The following is a 16,735-nucleotide window of genomic DNA, read 5'->3' as shown; positions in this document are numbered from 1 at the left end:
TGTGTGGACAGTCAGGAGTAATGTGCCTGACTTCTCCACACTTAAAACAGTTGCAGAGGCGGCAGGAATTTTTCTTTCGGGCGAGTTCTTTGTTCGATCTCCCAATGGAATTGCTGACTTCTGGGCATGTGCTACTTGGATCTTACAGTGCTCTTCAGGCCACTCCAAACTCTGCACCAGCATAGCCACCATATGTTTCTCCAGGGGGTCTCGTTTAAGGACAGCCATATGACCTGTTGGGTGAGGCTCTCAGGAGGAATACCAACTAGGTATTCTCACACAACCATATTTCCATGACTTTTTCAGAACTGTTAGCCCTAGTTTCAGCCATCAACCGAGCTTTACCCACAGATCAAATTTGTGACAGCATGCTGGCCATTCTGGGTCAAAGCACCACTCTCAGCATTTTCTTGGAAGTTGGTCAGCATTAATTCTGTAACTGGAAAAGATCCCTGCCTTTACCAATCATAATCTGCAGCAGCTTGCTTGTCTAAATCATAGTAGGCCATTTGCGCTTCTTCTGTCAGGAATGATGAACTGCGCCTGAAGAGCTTTAAGTTGGTCTGATAGGGCTGCCACTACTGTTGTCAGGTCTCCTGGGTCACACATTCCAGTAAAATCCTGCCAACTATACCACTGTAAGAAAAAGCAGGAACAATGATAAGGCATTAGGGCACCAGATAGTGAAACCCAGTATAATTGATGAAAAGATGACCAAGAAAAGTTTGTAAAAAGACAAACATCCAAAGCTGCAAGGTAACAACTTTTCAGACACAGGTCTTCCAACTGAGGATTTCTACTGGTGGCAGCAACCTAATTATGCTGTCCCCAGAAGAAGAGGTGGATCCAAACAGGCAGAAATGGACGAAACGTCTGGGTTCTTTGCACCATTGATCTGCTGGTGAAGGTGAAAGGAAAAGAGATGCATTACATGACATCACCAACCCTCAACTCTGGGTGGATTTACTAGTTAATAGATAGATAGATAGATAGATAGATAGATAGATAGATAGATAGATAGATAGATAGATAGATAGATAGATAGATAGATAGATAGATAGATAGATAGATAGATAGATAGATAGATAATAAGCCCTGAAGCTGTCTCCATTTGGGTGTGAGTGATAGCCACTTCAATTTAATAAGCAAAGCGGAGTTATAGCAGCATTCTGCTACTTCCCGCCAGGGCATTCAAACAAAAAAACGATTTAGCACTTAGTCCCAGCAAAAGTGTACTTTTCACTAAGGCTGAGAAAATACTAACTTTTTGAGGAGTAATGTTCTGTATTATGTATGTTTGATTTGTAAGTATAGAGTCACTGTCCCTCTTGTATATTAAAGGTGACTAAAGCAGGCTGGCATCAGGAGCATCCGGAAATTAAAATGTTTGCCCCAATCCCCACCATTTGGGATTAAACCTGAGTGAAGCAAAATCATGGATGTTAACCTAGAAAAATGTAGTAGGATGTTAGGCTGAAAGTACTAAATAGCCTCTGTGGCGGTGGGTGTATATCTCACTGTACACTCTTAATGCTTTCTGGCATTCTCTCTAGTGATGATTCCTATCTTATGAATGTAATTCTTTTCTTATGTGATGCATCATTTCAATGTAGATAAGCATGTAAAATATTGACACATTCAGAGGTTTGTAATGAACAGTGTGTGTGTGCAGGTAAACTGAGAGAGGAATTTCAGTATGGATCATAACTTTCTTCAGTGTACAGTATCATTAAAATGACAGCATGTGATTTACCTTACATTTTTTGATTTTTAAAATACCTTGAATTACCATTTCCAGTATGAAGAGATGTATACCGTGGCTTCCCATGAAAGGTTTACATATTCTGTCTTTGAGTGTCTTAACACATTTCATAATAAGGTAACACTGATAAACATAACTAAAAATGTAATGATGTTATTTGTTTGCTACCTAGCAAGTAATTAGTTGTAACTAATAAAAAATGTATGCATAACTGGTTAACTTTTGGTAACAGTCATGGATAGTATGCAGTGTTTTAAAATTAAAAAAGGAGTGCTAAGTAATTACCTTTATCAATCTGTGTGAAATTTTGACATTTAATGTACCCGTAGGTCCATTTCTTGAAGTTTCTTCAAGTGTATGTAATTCTAAATTATACCATTAAAATGTTTCTGTTGTACTTACAATGAAAACTTTCAATGACCATTAAAACCACTTATATCTCATCTTTAATCATGCATATTAACTAAAGTGGTACTATTCAATTCAATTTTCTTTATTTTAAGTAAGTACACTTTCAATTGTGTGGTCTACAAACATACAGTATAATCATTTCTAATATATGAAAAAAGTGCAACATAAACAGAAAACATGCAATGTTGAAATATTTTCCAATATAACATTAATATCTATCTATCTATTATTTTCTAATTTGCTTAATCCAGTTCAGGGGCAACATTGGACAAAAGGCAGAAACAGTGCCTGACCATCTCAGGATACATCACTATCACTGGTGCGAAATTACATGTTCAGAGAGAAGAGGCTCAGGGGAGAAGAAAAACACAAGCAGAAACACTGAAACATTAACTAAATCTTATTATACAACATGTGGAATAGCTTTACACAAAATGTCTGTTAACTGCTAAATCAAACAGTGAATGATTCCATGGGTTTCAGATCTGAACTCCATTTATTATATTTTGTCCTTCTATTTACAGGTGATGATGATGAATTTGTTTATCCTCCTGCTATTGTTAAGTTTCTAAAGAGAACCCCAGACGCTTCAAGTTTTATTCATGGAAATCTCCGAGTCCATACTGAAGTCTTGCGAAAAGGGAAATATAGAATAAGTTATCAGTTATACTCTATGGATGTCCTGCCGACATTTGTATCAGGTGCTGGATTCATCATTCCAGGCATATTAATTCCATCTCTCTATCGTGCTGCCACAGTTCTGCCTGTCTTTCCTCTAGACGATGTCTATTTTGGATTTCTGGCCATTAAAGCCAATATAAACCTGAAGCATGGACATGGGTTCTATTGTTGGGGGCTAAAGTTTGATGCTTGTAAATATCGAAATGCATTGCTTGTGCACAGTTTATTTGAATATGATGAAAAGGGAATGTCACCAGAACAACTCTTGGATGTATGGGAAAAAGTGATTACAAAAGAAAATTGTACAGACTAACAATTTTATTTTCAGGTTAAAAGCACTTGAAGAACCAATTAGGATAGATTAAGTTAAAAATGTTTTTAATAATACAGTAAAAGGATAGATCCATATATTTTCTATTTAAAGTTTGTGTGTGCTTTTATGAGCTACAATGTGTTCCTTCACAAATGTTTACTTATTGTTACAGCTTTGTAATATAGTTTCATTTATTTTTATTTTAAAGTAAAATTGATAAACTAAAACTTTTTTAAATCTAGTATCATTAGATAGCTTTGCCTTCTGTAAATTTTTCTTTTGTATGGTAATAATGTTAAGCTAAGAGTACAGTGAAATTCTAACTCGTGTGCAACACATCACCACTCGCCAGCACCATGATGACCAAAATACAGAACTTCTTTTTCTTTTGATTGTTAAACATTAAGTATATATTTAAATATGCTATTCACAGATTCAGTCAAATATTGTTGCACATTTCTTGCTATTGACTGTTACTGTTCATTTTCATTGTTATGTCTAGTAACCTGTTGGCCATGTGAAATTACTTTGGTTTGGACAAGGTTGCCTTCCTGATTTTTGTTTCCTTATTTTGTTTATTTTACTTGTTTTTTATTTGGAATATTTGGTAATATAAATATTTTTAAATTCATCCATCCATCCATTGTCCAACCCACTGAATCCGAACACAGGATCACAGGGGTCTGCTGAAGCCAATCCCAGCCAACACAGGGCACAAGGCAGGAACCAGTCCTGGGCAGGGCGCCAACCCACCACAGGACACACACAAACAAACCAAGCACACACTAGGGCCAATTTAGAGTCACCAATCCACCTAACCTGCATGTCTTTGGACTGTGAGAGGAAACTGGAGCATCCGGAGGAAACCTACGCAGACATGGGGAGAACATGCAAACTCCATGCAGGGAGGACCCGGGAAGCAAACCCGGGTCTCCTAGCTGCAAAGCAGCAGCACTACCATTGCACCACCGTATTTTTAAATTCGCCTCTCATATTTCATTTAGTTTTTTTTTAATCATTTTGTGATTTTTATTTTGTCTATATTATTATCTATTTTTCTTGTTCTTTGCCCTCTTTGCACTGCAGCTATGGAGAGTGCCCTCTGCCTCTTTTATAAAACTGCAGTTGTCTTATCACTATACCCAAAACATTAGTTTCCTAATTTTGTCTTTCAACTCCCATTTGCACTTTTTTTTAATTGTAAGTACTTCTCTTTAATTCTATAGTTTGTAGACTTTTCCTTGTTTAAGGTTTACGATATGGATTTGTGGACTGGTTGTGCTCCTTCTGGTTTAGCATAATTAAGCATACTTTTTCTATTTTCTATTTCTATTTTTGCTTTTGTCTTTATTTTGCTTTTTTTTTTTTTTTTGAAAATTAATGAAATACAAGAATCTTTGTTTTTGCTGTTGTGGGCTAGAGGTTTCCACAGTTCTTCTCTCCCAATTTACAGTTTTTGACATTAAGGCCTTTTATCCTCCCTTGTTTGACTTCTATAGGCTGAAAGTCTGTTCTGTGTTTTGGTGTAATGCTGAAATTGGTGTGTAGCTCTTATATGAGCCTTGAGGAACTACCTCTTGCATCTTTACAGTTTTGAAAGGAAGATAAATTATAGAACAGCATAGTACTTAGTCTTCAGAAAAGATAATAATATAGGTTTTTTTTTCTGTGTACAGTCAACTTCCATTTTCTTTTGGATGCTCTGGTGTCCTCCATATTGCAAAGACACACAGGCTTAATTAACTGGTGCCTCTAAAGTGGCTCAACGTGACAAAGCACAGGTGTGTGCCTACATGTGCCTTAATGGACTGTTGTATCCACCACAATTGGTTCCTGTCCATCAATGGAGGTGTCTACTATTCTTCCTGAACTTCCATTGGACTAAATATGTTAAGTAAATGAGTAGATAGACTGTTGTAGAAATTCATACATTTTCATTCAGCTCCATCACAACTTGATACAGTATATGAAAGAAAAAAAATGTTGAAGTAATAAAATATATTGTCTACACTTGGCTTCACCTTCATTTTAAACATTTGCCATACTAATAATTCCAGCACCCCAATTTAGTTTATACTCGATTTAATTCGTAAATTGAGCGTCTGCAATGATTTTGGATCTTTATATGGACTTTTCATGGAGAATTATACCTTTTTTGGATTATTTAGTGCTTAGTTTTTGTAATGTGTCTGTATTGAATTATTTGCTATTTTGGTTAGATTCTGGTTTTTGTTTTGCTTGATATATATTTTCATTAAAGAGTATTCCCTGCTTCTGCACATAAAATTTATGCTAGACAGATGTAAAGAAATAATTGAGGCAGAACTGACCAGATGATTATCTGAGAAATTCTACCAGTTGCTTGTGCACTGTAACTTGTGCACTTGGGGAACCAGAAGGTTAATATGGAGCTGAAATTTTGTTTTAGGATTGACAAGCATAGATTGGGGAATTGTGAGGTATTTTGGAATAAATGGGAATTGTAACAACTAAGTAAGCTTATTTGTACAAAAAAGGCACTGGCACATGTGGGAAGACATTTGCACAGTTTTGTTGAAGTCATTTTAAACTATGAAATTCAAAAGCAGGTCTAACTAAATCATTAATTCTTATAATGTGCTACAAAATAACATGAAAGGCAATGTATCTGAAACTGTCTGTGTATGTAAATATATTGAATATTATTTGAAGATATTTGAAAAAACAAGCAACTTAACAAGTAATTTGACAAATCGTAATATGTACTGTTGTTTGGCTGTGTAGAGAGCTGAACGTTGGAGTCTCCTCCACCAAAAACCACAGAGCCACCCAAATAAAACCACTGCATCATGCATTGTGGATGCTAAGATGTCAGCACAAGAATCCAACAGGAACAAAAACAGCCACTTGCTGAGTTAAGGAATATGTGGTGTAAGAGGCTTGTGACCTTGAGTAGAGCAGAGGGGCATAGGAAATTAACTGCCTACCTCACTAACCCATTTGGTTGTGTCGAAGAGCTGTTTGGAGATAAGTGCAGAGGTCACCTATTATGCTTAGAAGAGGAGATAGATTGCTTCTGTAATAACATCTGGAGTATTCCACCAAGAGATCAATTGATCGATCCCCACAAGGCTCTCATTAAAGTTAAACTTAACTTTAACCTGAGTAAGCCAAGGCTGAAGGAGGTTCCGTTACACAGAGGTGTACCATAGGTCATGGCCACTGTGGCATGTACCAACAATGTCCAGAACTCCTCTGACTGCTCTGGAAATTTCTGTGACTAATCTGACAAAGAGAGAGATCCTCAAACCATTGGAGATGTGTAGAGGGTGTTTGGATTCCCAAGAAGGGAGCGCAAAGAACATTTTATGGAGTTTATCATTTGAAACAACTAAACTGATAAAGAAGATAAATGTATCCTAGAGTGCTCCTCTACTTGGAGCATACTGGTGTTGTCATATAGCTAATGCAAGAAGCCATTGAAGGAAAAGGAGATTTGGTGGTCCTGTGGTTGGATTTTTATTAATGCTTACACTTCGCAACCATGCAGTTTGGTTCAGATTTTTTTGCACAGACCGCATGCCTCCAGTTACATTTTAGACCTTTTCCTGGATTAGTACAATACTTTAGGCTAAGTGTCACTTTTGGGTCTATAACACTGAGCTGGCATCAGCTGGAAAAGAGCATTGTGATGGACTGCACTATCTCTCTTTTTGTCTTTGCCATATAGATGATCATCAGATCAGAAGAACTGGAATGCAGAGATCCAAAGAAGAATCCTGGTGTGTGATAACCACCAGTTAGAGCCTTCATGGACAATTTCACAATCATGGTAACATCAGTGCCTGGCGCCAAATGGGTACTTTAAGGTCTAGAGAAGCTCATCTCATGGATAAGAATGAGGTTCAAACCCAATAAAATCAGAACCTTGGTACTGAAAAGGGGGCAAGTAATAGAGAAGTTCCACTTCTCATTATCTGGTGTCTCTATTCCATTTATCACAGAACAGCTAGTGTAGCAACTTGGAAAGATTTTTGATTGCAACCTTAAGGACTCTGCTTCCATCAAGAAGACCATTAAATACATTGAAGGCTAGGTCACAAAGGTGGACAAATCAGGCCTACCAGGATGATTCCAGACTTGGATTTTTCCAACATGCCATCCAGCCCATGATACTGTGGCCCCTGCTGGTATATGAGGTCTCAGTGTTGACAGTTGAGTCTCTAGAACGGAGTATCAGCAGCTGTCTTCACAGGTGGCTGAGGCTTCCACAATGTCTTTAGCAGCACAACACTAACTTCTTGCTGCTACCTTTCAGTAATCTGACAAGAGTTTATGGTATTACGGACAAGAGAGTCACTCCAGCACAGAGACTTGAGAGACTCAAAGGTGTCCTCATCTGGCATTGAGGTCAGAATGGGCAAGAAGTGGAGAAACAGCAAAAGGCATTAGAAGTGGCAGAGTCTCGTCTTAGGAAGAGGGAGTTAGTGGGGAATATTGTTACATGTCAAGCCTCTCTGGCTGCTTTCCAAGGATACAAACTGAAAAAGACCAGGGCAAGCATAGACACAATTCGGATTCAGGATTAGGTACAAGCATGTGGGTGGTGGTAGGGGGAAACCAAGCCAATCAGGATGGTAGGTGTGAGGCAGCAGGGAGCTTGAACAAGATAGTAATCTGCATTGCAGTGCAAGGTTAAATGTGAAAACATTCTGTGGGCAGACTACCACTGCACCCACTTTCTCATCATGTCTGTATTTGATGGTCTACCAAGTCTGGAAAACCTCTATATTTGGGGAAAGAGCAAAATAATATCCTGTGTTCTGGAAGAGGATCCATTGAGCATATTCTCAGCAGCTGCCCAAAGCCACTACCATTCGTGGCATGACCATTTACTCAAAGCAGTTGACCAAAGAAGATAATGTCAATTGTCGGCACTTAAGAAAAGCTCATGCCACAGCCAAGACCTACAGCAGGCTGGCTCACCTAAGCTGCAAACTGGAAATTGAGAGTAGATTTGGGCAAGCAGCTAAGGTTTCCTTGAAGAAATCCATTACAACCCTGTGTGTAGGAATTGTCAACTTCTCAAACTCCATCATAAAGGTGATAATGTCAGAACTCGCTGTACCCTGGGAAGAGCACATAGAAGAGGCAAGAGAGAAAGTTTAATGAGTACCAGAAGCTAGTAGAGTAATGTGTGAGACAGGGTTGGAACACTCTCTGTGAGGCAATAGAGGTGGGCTGTTGGATTTGCTGGCAAGTCACTCTAAATATATGACCCAGTTGGCTATGGTTGTTCTGACAAAAGAAAGTGTCCTTCAGGATAATCACTGATGCCACAGGAAAAGCCTCTAGGTGGCACTGGCGTAAGAGGGAGACCCTGTGGTTGACTGCTGCTGAATGCAATCTGGAGATTGAGTGCCTCCTGGCTGGGTCACCTGGATAAGGGTGTCTGACGCTGACAGACCTGAAACACTCAAGGACTCCAGGATATATCCCTGATGGAGCATTTCAGAGCATTTGTGAAATGTATTTAGTAAGTAAACCATTCAACACTCATACCTTCTGAATGCTATTGTCCTCTGGCCACATCTAGTCTTGCTACATTGTTGTTTCATAGGTAAGAGTGTTTATGTTGGGTGAGGTGGGGGCAGAACTCTAACCTTGCATATTTTACTTAGTAAAGGTTAAGATAGGTCATTGGTTCATAAACTGGGAGAGTGGAGACTGAGTTATGGGGGTTTGTCAGTGGGATGTTTTATCAAGGCAGGGCATATGTTTTTATTAATCATGGAGAGGTTTGTGACAGACATGTTGTGAAAATGTCAAACATGATGAACTACTAATGACTGCTCCAAATGTTACAACTACAAAAACAGAAAATAAAATATGGGTACAAATTAGAGAAATTTTGGGGGGCAAAAAATTATAGGCTACAACACAGATGATCTAATAACATCTTCAACAATAATAATCCTCAAACTAGTGTAACATGATCAAATATATGGCACAAAAATAAATGGGCCACATGGCAGCAGGACTACATTAAAAGTTGTGTTAACTCCTTAACTATTTTCCTCTGTTGTTCACCACCATGTATAACTTGATTGATTATGCTCTTCAAATTTGCTCCTGACATACTGAAAAGTTTTCCATGTTCAGTCATGCTTGGAAAAAATTCTGATATCGTACAATGATTGTATGGTGATGTGTTTTTTTGGGTACATTGGCAAGAATACAATAAACAGGAATCATGGGCTAAATATTTAAAGTTAATTATTATACTTTAATTTCATTGAATGTTGTGATTATTTTAGGCTAGTTATACTTTAGAGACCAAAATTTATTTTATAGGTTTATGATATATGCAGCTGCATGGTAAGAGTACAATTGTACTATCATCACCATAAGGTATCCATTAGGTGTGTGGAGGAATATATACTCAATTTGTGTATGTTTATTCAGGGATTTTATTCTGCTCTGTTAAATCCTATTACTGGGGAAAATTATATGTTGTTGGTTAATAATAAGTAATAAACTGTTTTTCATGTATATTACATAGATTCATGCTAGTTATTTTCTTTAAGTTGTAATCAAATCTGTATCTTTATAGCTACGGGGTGTTTTGGAATTTCAAGGACATGCAGTTACTGATAAGACAATTATTGACCTCTGTAAGCAATAAATCTGAAAAATGTTTGCTAACTAAGGGTGACCTGACATGACTCTTGTTGGTATAAACTAAGATGTATGGGAATAGTGGGAGGGCCGGGTTGGGGACTTCCTAGCTATAAAAACCTGGAGACTGTTTTAAATGGTATTAAAAACATTCATTAAAGTTCTAGGTCAGCATTAATGCTATTGAAGACCTTTTTTTGTTAAATTAAAATTTTGTATCATTTTCTTCCACAACTGGCAGGTATTATGGCCAAGCCAGGATACCTACCCTAGCTCCTATTTAAAGTGCTTCCTTTTGTCGTCGTTGTGTACTTTTCTTTATTGTCCATTGTTTTCCATTATTTTTTATATTATTGTTTTGTTCAATTATTATTTTTCTAATTATGTAATCTGTTAACTTTATTCTATTTAGTTTTTAAACCTTTTTTATTTGTGAGAATATGTTCTCTGATGTTCCTTACATTTTGAGGTTTGGTCCCAAAGAGGCAGGGCCACCTGTCCATCACCATTTAGGGACTGCTAGCCTTATGGGAAATTCAGTCCCGCAATGTTCATTGTAAATATGCTTGGTGGTTTGGTAAGTTCTCATTTTGATTATTTGCTTCTTTGTATTTACTGGTTTTTGTGACTTCTGCTATGGTTTTAAGGATTTTCATTTCTGATTTTTGGGCTAAGATTGCAGAGGTATTTCTCAGTTGGGGATCCTGTAAAATATAACTTGATCAGCAGTCCTTTATGTGCAACACCAGCTGCTAACTCGAGCACTGCAGCAAAAGAACATTTCATTGATGTAACCTGTGATTCAGCAATGAGACTCTGATTCAAAATGCAGCCAAGGCTGAGAGAAAGAGTGCCCACTGCTAGGGCAGAAAGGCCCGGCCATAGTTCCATCTTTTTCCCATCATTAGTAAATGAACTAAGATTTTTCGGCACTGTCTGTACTAATACATTTTTATTTAAAGATGCAGACATTTTTCTTAATTTTGCCTTTCGTCTACACTACCCTTGAATTTTCAATCAATTAAAATGATTACTTTTAAAAAGATTCATAGACTTCTGAATATTACAACATTTCAGTGTAGATGAGTAAAAACTAAGACTTTTGTACATCCTGACCCCATTGTGCTCTGGCTGGCTTGTGCTTATTAGATGGTCCTTCTCAGATAGGATCATTACAACACCTCATTCCCTGATTGGTCATCCTTCACAGAAGAAAAACATACTTTGACATAGCGGGCATGGAAAAGCACTAGTACTTTTGAAAGCATATTGAGTACTGAGGAATCTGAGTTTTCATGGGGTTCTAAATTTTTCACTGCATCATTCCTTCATGGAGTTTGCTCCAATGCATCATTCCTTCATGGAGTTTGCTCCAAATGCATGCTTGACCAGTGTAGGCAAACATCTACGTCATGCATTTTTGGCGATTTCAATTGGGCAGAGATAGTTTTGTAAATGTAATTAAAAACCCGAGTGTAGACTGAAATAATTTTCTTTTTAATAAAGATAAAATGTAGTGTGGATGTAGTATCAGTCTCAAAACAATAACTCTAGAACTTGAACATGCATTCTTACCATCTATATATATAATTCACTAAGCCGCCGACAAGTAGCCACCCATGGAAAGCACGCACCACCGACAAGTAGCCACCCATGGAAAGCATGCAAGACAGCCACGCCCACCAACTCTAAAGACCATTGGATACGACAACAACTCGCAGAGCCACGCCCACCAACTCGGACACGACGCCTCGGAAAACATGCCGTCATTTATGTTTGTCTGGGCTACAGTCCACATGCACCTCTGAGCCACGTTGACTTTTCGGTTACGACGCACAACCGTGTGCACCATCGCAAACTATTTTACACGTTACATACAGCAATTCACATCCACAACAAACATGCGTCTTCTTAGATGGTCCTGCAGGAACACAGAACACGTTTCCCCGCCCACCAACACTCCTTATTCCCTGGCCCGTGTCCACCCTCGCTCTCTAGGCATTCACACTGCCTGCTCATGTGCCTGGACGCAAAAACTCACCGACCACCCAGTAAGACGCTTTCGTCTGTGCTAGGAGTCCACATGCACCTCTGAGCCACGTTGACTTTTCATTATTCTTTTCGGTTACGACACCCGACTACGTCCAGCATCGAAAACCATGGGAAAGGAACAATGAAGCCCCGCCCAGAAACTCTACCCCTCCTCCCACATGATCGGGAACGCACCTCAGAGCACCGCCCGCCAACTCGAACAGCTTATCAAACACATACTCGCTTTGGTGTGTGCTGCGGTCCAAATCCAGCTGTGAGCCACGTTGACTGTTCTTTTGCCCTCCATGGCTACCGCTTCAAATGTTTTTCATGGAAACAACACTTCTTTCAATGTTATAGAAATTCCTGCATCAGGTAACTGTTTGTTTCTATCAGTCAGGTTTTTTTGGAAAAATGTCATTGACGAAACTGTTGCTCTCAAACTTCGCAACATGGCTGTTGGCTTTGTTTGCCAACATTGGGATAACTTTGGCGACATGGTATCCATTGTTCTTAGTCACAGAGGCATTGTTATACAGTCTGCTCAACAATACGCTGACTACATGAATACGTCCGGAGTCTATGGTGGCGAGGCAGAAATTGTGGCAATGTCCCAAATCCTTCCAGCTACTATCAGCATTTACTTCCAAGAACGTCCTCATGCCTCTCCTCGAGTTTACAATCCGGCCCAACGTCTCTCCATATCCCTGCTCTTTAGCGGTCCTTTGGATCATGGGCATTACGAGGTTCTCATGCCTCTCAAATACACACGTGATAACCTTCTGGTGACATCTTTTGACGCTGTCGGTATGTGCACACAGGGTGCACACCCACTTGCTCGCCACAGTATTGTGACGTCACCTGCCCACTCTCCTCTTCCTGAAAAACATTTCAAGACACACTCCCCTGAACACAGGACTTTCAATGCACCTTTTGTTCCAAAAGCTTCCGAGTGCAGAGATATCTGAACACACATTTAAAAAAACACAACACTAACCGAATGATGCAATGTGAACATTGCCAGAAATGCTTCAAAACAACTCGCGCTCTCAAGAAACACTTACGAACTCATTCCACTCTCACCTTCAATTGCACATTTTGTAATGAGGACTTCACAGGTGAGATGGATCTCCACAACCATATGCAGATCCATTCAACACAAACATTTGTATGCAAAATTTGTGACAAACACTTTCACGCACGCAGATACCTTACTAACCATCTCAAAACACATTCCCTGATGAATTCTTTTCAGTGTCAACACTGCTCCAAAACCTTCACGCGCCAGAAATCTCTCAAAGCACATTTAAACACCCACTCCACTGAACAAACACATTCCAAACAGATCTTTCAATGCACGATTTGTTCAAAAATGTTCCGAGTGCAGAGATATCTCAACATGCATTTAAAAACACACTCCACTGAACGAATTATGCAATGTGAACATTGCCAGCAATGCTTAGACACAACTCATTCCAATTCCCTTCAGTGTCAACACAGCACTAAATCGATCATGCACAAACATCGCATTCAGTTTTCTGCAGCTTTTCAAGAAAATACATTCACATCCAAGAACATAACATTGGCCTACCTACCGCACTATGTGCTTCTTGCAATGCTCTTCATTGGCCAGCAGAGGTCAACAAATTCGGACATTACACTAAGTGTTGTCATGCTGGCAAGGTGTCTTTGCCACTGCTATCCAAACCCCCTCTTTTTTTAGAAGACCTCTTGACTGGCAAGAACCCACTGTCCCGAAATTACTGTGATCATATCAGCGAATACAACTCTGCTTTAGCTTTCGCGTCAATGGGTGCACACATCGCTCAACCATCTGGGCAAGGACCGTATGCTTTCAGAATCCACGGTCAAATTTATCACCAGGTCTCTCCTTTATATACCAATCCTGACACGTCACTACAATACGGTCAGCTATATATCTTCGATTCTGCTGAGGCTACCAGTCAACGTATGCAAAAGGAATGTAAAAGCGCTTGCAGTGACATTTTGTTGCTTCAACTAGACAACATGATATGACAGGTTAATGCCTTCGCAAAGTCTTACATGCAAATGCATGACATTATCACTCACGGTAACCCTGTTACTGCTGCACGAATGGTGTTTATGGAAAATCCAGGTCTGGATATGAGAAGGTATAACGCCCCGTCCTGTCAAACTGATGTTGCTGCTATCTTTGTAGGTGAAGATGGGGAACCTCCTGCACAACGCGACATTTGCATATATCCAAGGGGAGATGCTTGCAAGCGTATCTCTGTTCTCAATATGAACTGTGTCTCCATGGTTTATCCACTGCTATTCCCTTACGGAGATCCAGGCTGGCACATACAATTGACCCATTTTGAGGAAAAGCGAACCGCGAAAAGAACGCGAGTCACACAGCTCCAATTTTATGCTTTCAGGCTTGCCATGAGATCTTCATTTAGTGTCTTGCATTCCAGTGGCAAACTCTTCCAGCAGTACATCGTCGACACATATGTCAGAACAGAAGGCGCGCGTTTACATTACCTTCGGTCATATCAACAAGATTTGCGTGTAGAGCAATACAGGGGACTTACGGATGCTGTCACTGCAAAGCACATCACCATGACCTCCACCCTGGACAATTGATCATTCTTCCCTCTACCTTTCAAGGCAGTCCAAGGTACATGCAACAGAACTACCAAGACGCGATGGCAATTGTCCGCAAATGTGGACAGCCTGACTTATTCTTAACCTTCACCTGCAATCCTGCTTGGCTGGAAATCTGCAACGCCATTTCCCATCATGAGCAAATAGAACACAGACCTGACATCGTTGCTCGCGTCTTTCATATCAAACTGCGACATTTTCTAACAGATATTCTGGAAAAGAATAGTTTTGGCAATATTCTCGCTTACATCTTCGTCTTTGAATTCCAAAAAGGAGGATTGCCTCATTGCCATATGTTACTTACACTTGACTCACAATCCAAAATAAGGACCAAAGATGATATAGACAAATATGCCTGCGCTGAGCTTCCAAATCCTGAAATACACCCTCGACTTTTCCAAATTGTCACCAAATTCATGGTGCATGGTCCGTGTGGCACGCTGAACGCCAAATCACCTTGCATGAAAGACGGCACGTGTAGCAAAAATTTCCCAAAAGACTTCAACGTGGAGACTCAAGACAACACACAAGGATACCCCATATACCGCCGAAGACAAGGGAGAACTGCCGTTGTTGGCAAATATGATATCGACAACCGTTGGATAGTTCCTTACAATCCGTGGCTTTCTCAGAAATTCAATGCTCATATTAACATTGAAGTTTGCATGTCCATTCAATGTATCAAGTGTCTTTATAAGTATGTGTACAAAGGACACGATACTGCATCAATTGCATTTCACACGGAGCCAGCCGATGATATTTTTCATCCATCCATTTTCCAACCCGCTGAATCCGAACACAGGGTCACGGGGGTCTGCTGGAGCCAATCCCAGCCAACACAGGGCACAAGGCAGGAAACAATCCCGGGCAGGGTGCCAACCCACCGCAGGACACACACAAACACACCCACACACCAAGCACACACTAGGGCCAATTTAGAATCGCCAATCCACCTAACCTGCATGTCTTTGGAATGTGGGAGGAAACCGGAGCGCCCGGAGGAAACCCACGCAGACACGGGGAGAACATGCAAACTCCACGCAGGGCGGACCCGGGAATCGAACCCAGGTCCCCAGATCTCCCAACTGCGAGGCAGCAGCGCTACCCACTGCGCCACCGTGCCGCCCATGATATTTTTCAACATGATGAAATACAGACTTTCCTTGACGGTAGGTATGTTAGTGCTCCTGAGGCTATGTGGCGTTTGAACGAGTACAGTCTTTCAGAAAAATCTCACGTCATTACCCGATTACCAGTTCATTTGCCGGAACAACAAATCATCTTTTTTCATGAGGGTCACGAGGAACAAGCGCTCCAAAGACACGCCCACAAAAACACTATGCTGTTAGCATGGTTTGAACTCAACAAAACAGATCCTGAAGCTGTAGAGTTACATTACACTGATGTTCCACAACATTACACATTTCAAAAATCCTCTGGAAAATGGAAAAAGAGAATCAGAGGAGGCACAAAAGTGATCGGTAGAATGCCTGTTGTTGCCATTAACGACACCGAACGTTATTACCTCAGACTTCTCCTTATTCGTTCTGTGGGTGTCACAAGTTTTCACCATCTACGAACAGTCAATGGTGTCGAATGTGACACTTTCAAAGAAGCTTGCCAAGAATTAGGTCTTCTTAAAGACAACAAGATATGGCATGATACTCTTTCAGAGGCATCCCAGATACGAATGCCACGATTCTTGCGAGAAATGTTCGTTTTCATCTGTGTCTTCGGTGAACCACACAACGTTCCACACCTTTGGGACACACATAAACTCTCCCTTTCCGAAGACTTTCTCACAAAATATTCCACAACCACCGCTTGCATGTATGCTCTTGCTGACATTAATGACATGCTGCAACCACATGGCTTCAACCTGCACAAATTACACCTACCCCCCACTGACATTCCTCCACTGTGTCATTCATCTCCCACCTTCGACGCTCAGGCTGAACACTCACACGCTATAGAACACTACGACAAACTCAACACAGAACAGAAACACGCTGTTGATACTGTTTTACACGCTGCATATAAAAATTCCCATCCCCGATGCTTCTTCTTAGATGGTCCTGCAGGAACAGGGAAAACCTTTGTGTACAAAACCCTGATTCATACCATCAGAGCTAGGGGAGACATTCCTACAACCGTAGCATCTACAGGAATAGCTGCAACATTATTACCGGGTGGACGAACTGCCCATTCTGTTTTTAAAATACCGTTGAAGC

General features: G+C 40.2%; 1 protein-coding gene across 2 annotated transcripts in view; it reads left to right on the top strand.

The window, feature by feature from the left end:
- LOC114653952 (UDP-GlcNAc:betaGal beta-1,3-N-acetylglucosaminyltransferase 7-like) overlaps positions 1–16,735 on the top strand; it is a 119,147-nt gene that overhangs the window by 4,213 nt on the left and 98,199 nt on the right. Inside the window, exon 2 of one of the 2 annotated variants that reach the window (XM_028804476.2) lies at positions 2,698–3,711. The exons of the other annotated variant lie outside the window; for it this stretch is intronic. Coding sequence (XP_028660309.2) covers positions 2,698–3,167 — 470 coding nt within the window. The 3' untranslated portion in view covers positions 3,168–3,711. Of the gene's footprint in view, positions 1–2,697; positions 3,712–16,735 lie in introns of those variants that run through there. 2 annotated transcript variants of the gene reach the window in all.

The sequence above is a fragment of the Erpetoichthys calabaricus genome, chromosome 6, assembly GCF_900747795.2.
Source record: "Erpetoichthys calabaricus chromosome 6, fErpCal1.3, whole genome shotgun sequence".
NCBI lineage: Eukaryota > Metazoa > Chordata > Cladistia > Polypteriformes > Polypteridae > Erpetoichthys > Erpetoichthys calabaricus.
The sequence above is the reverse complement of the archived record's forward strand: the minus strand, read 5'-3'. Positions and strand labels throughout refer to the sequence as shown.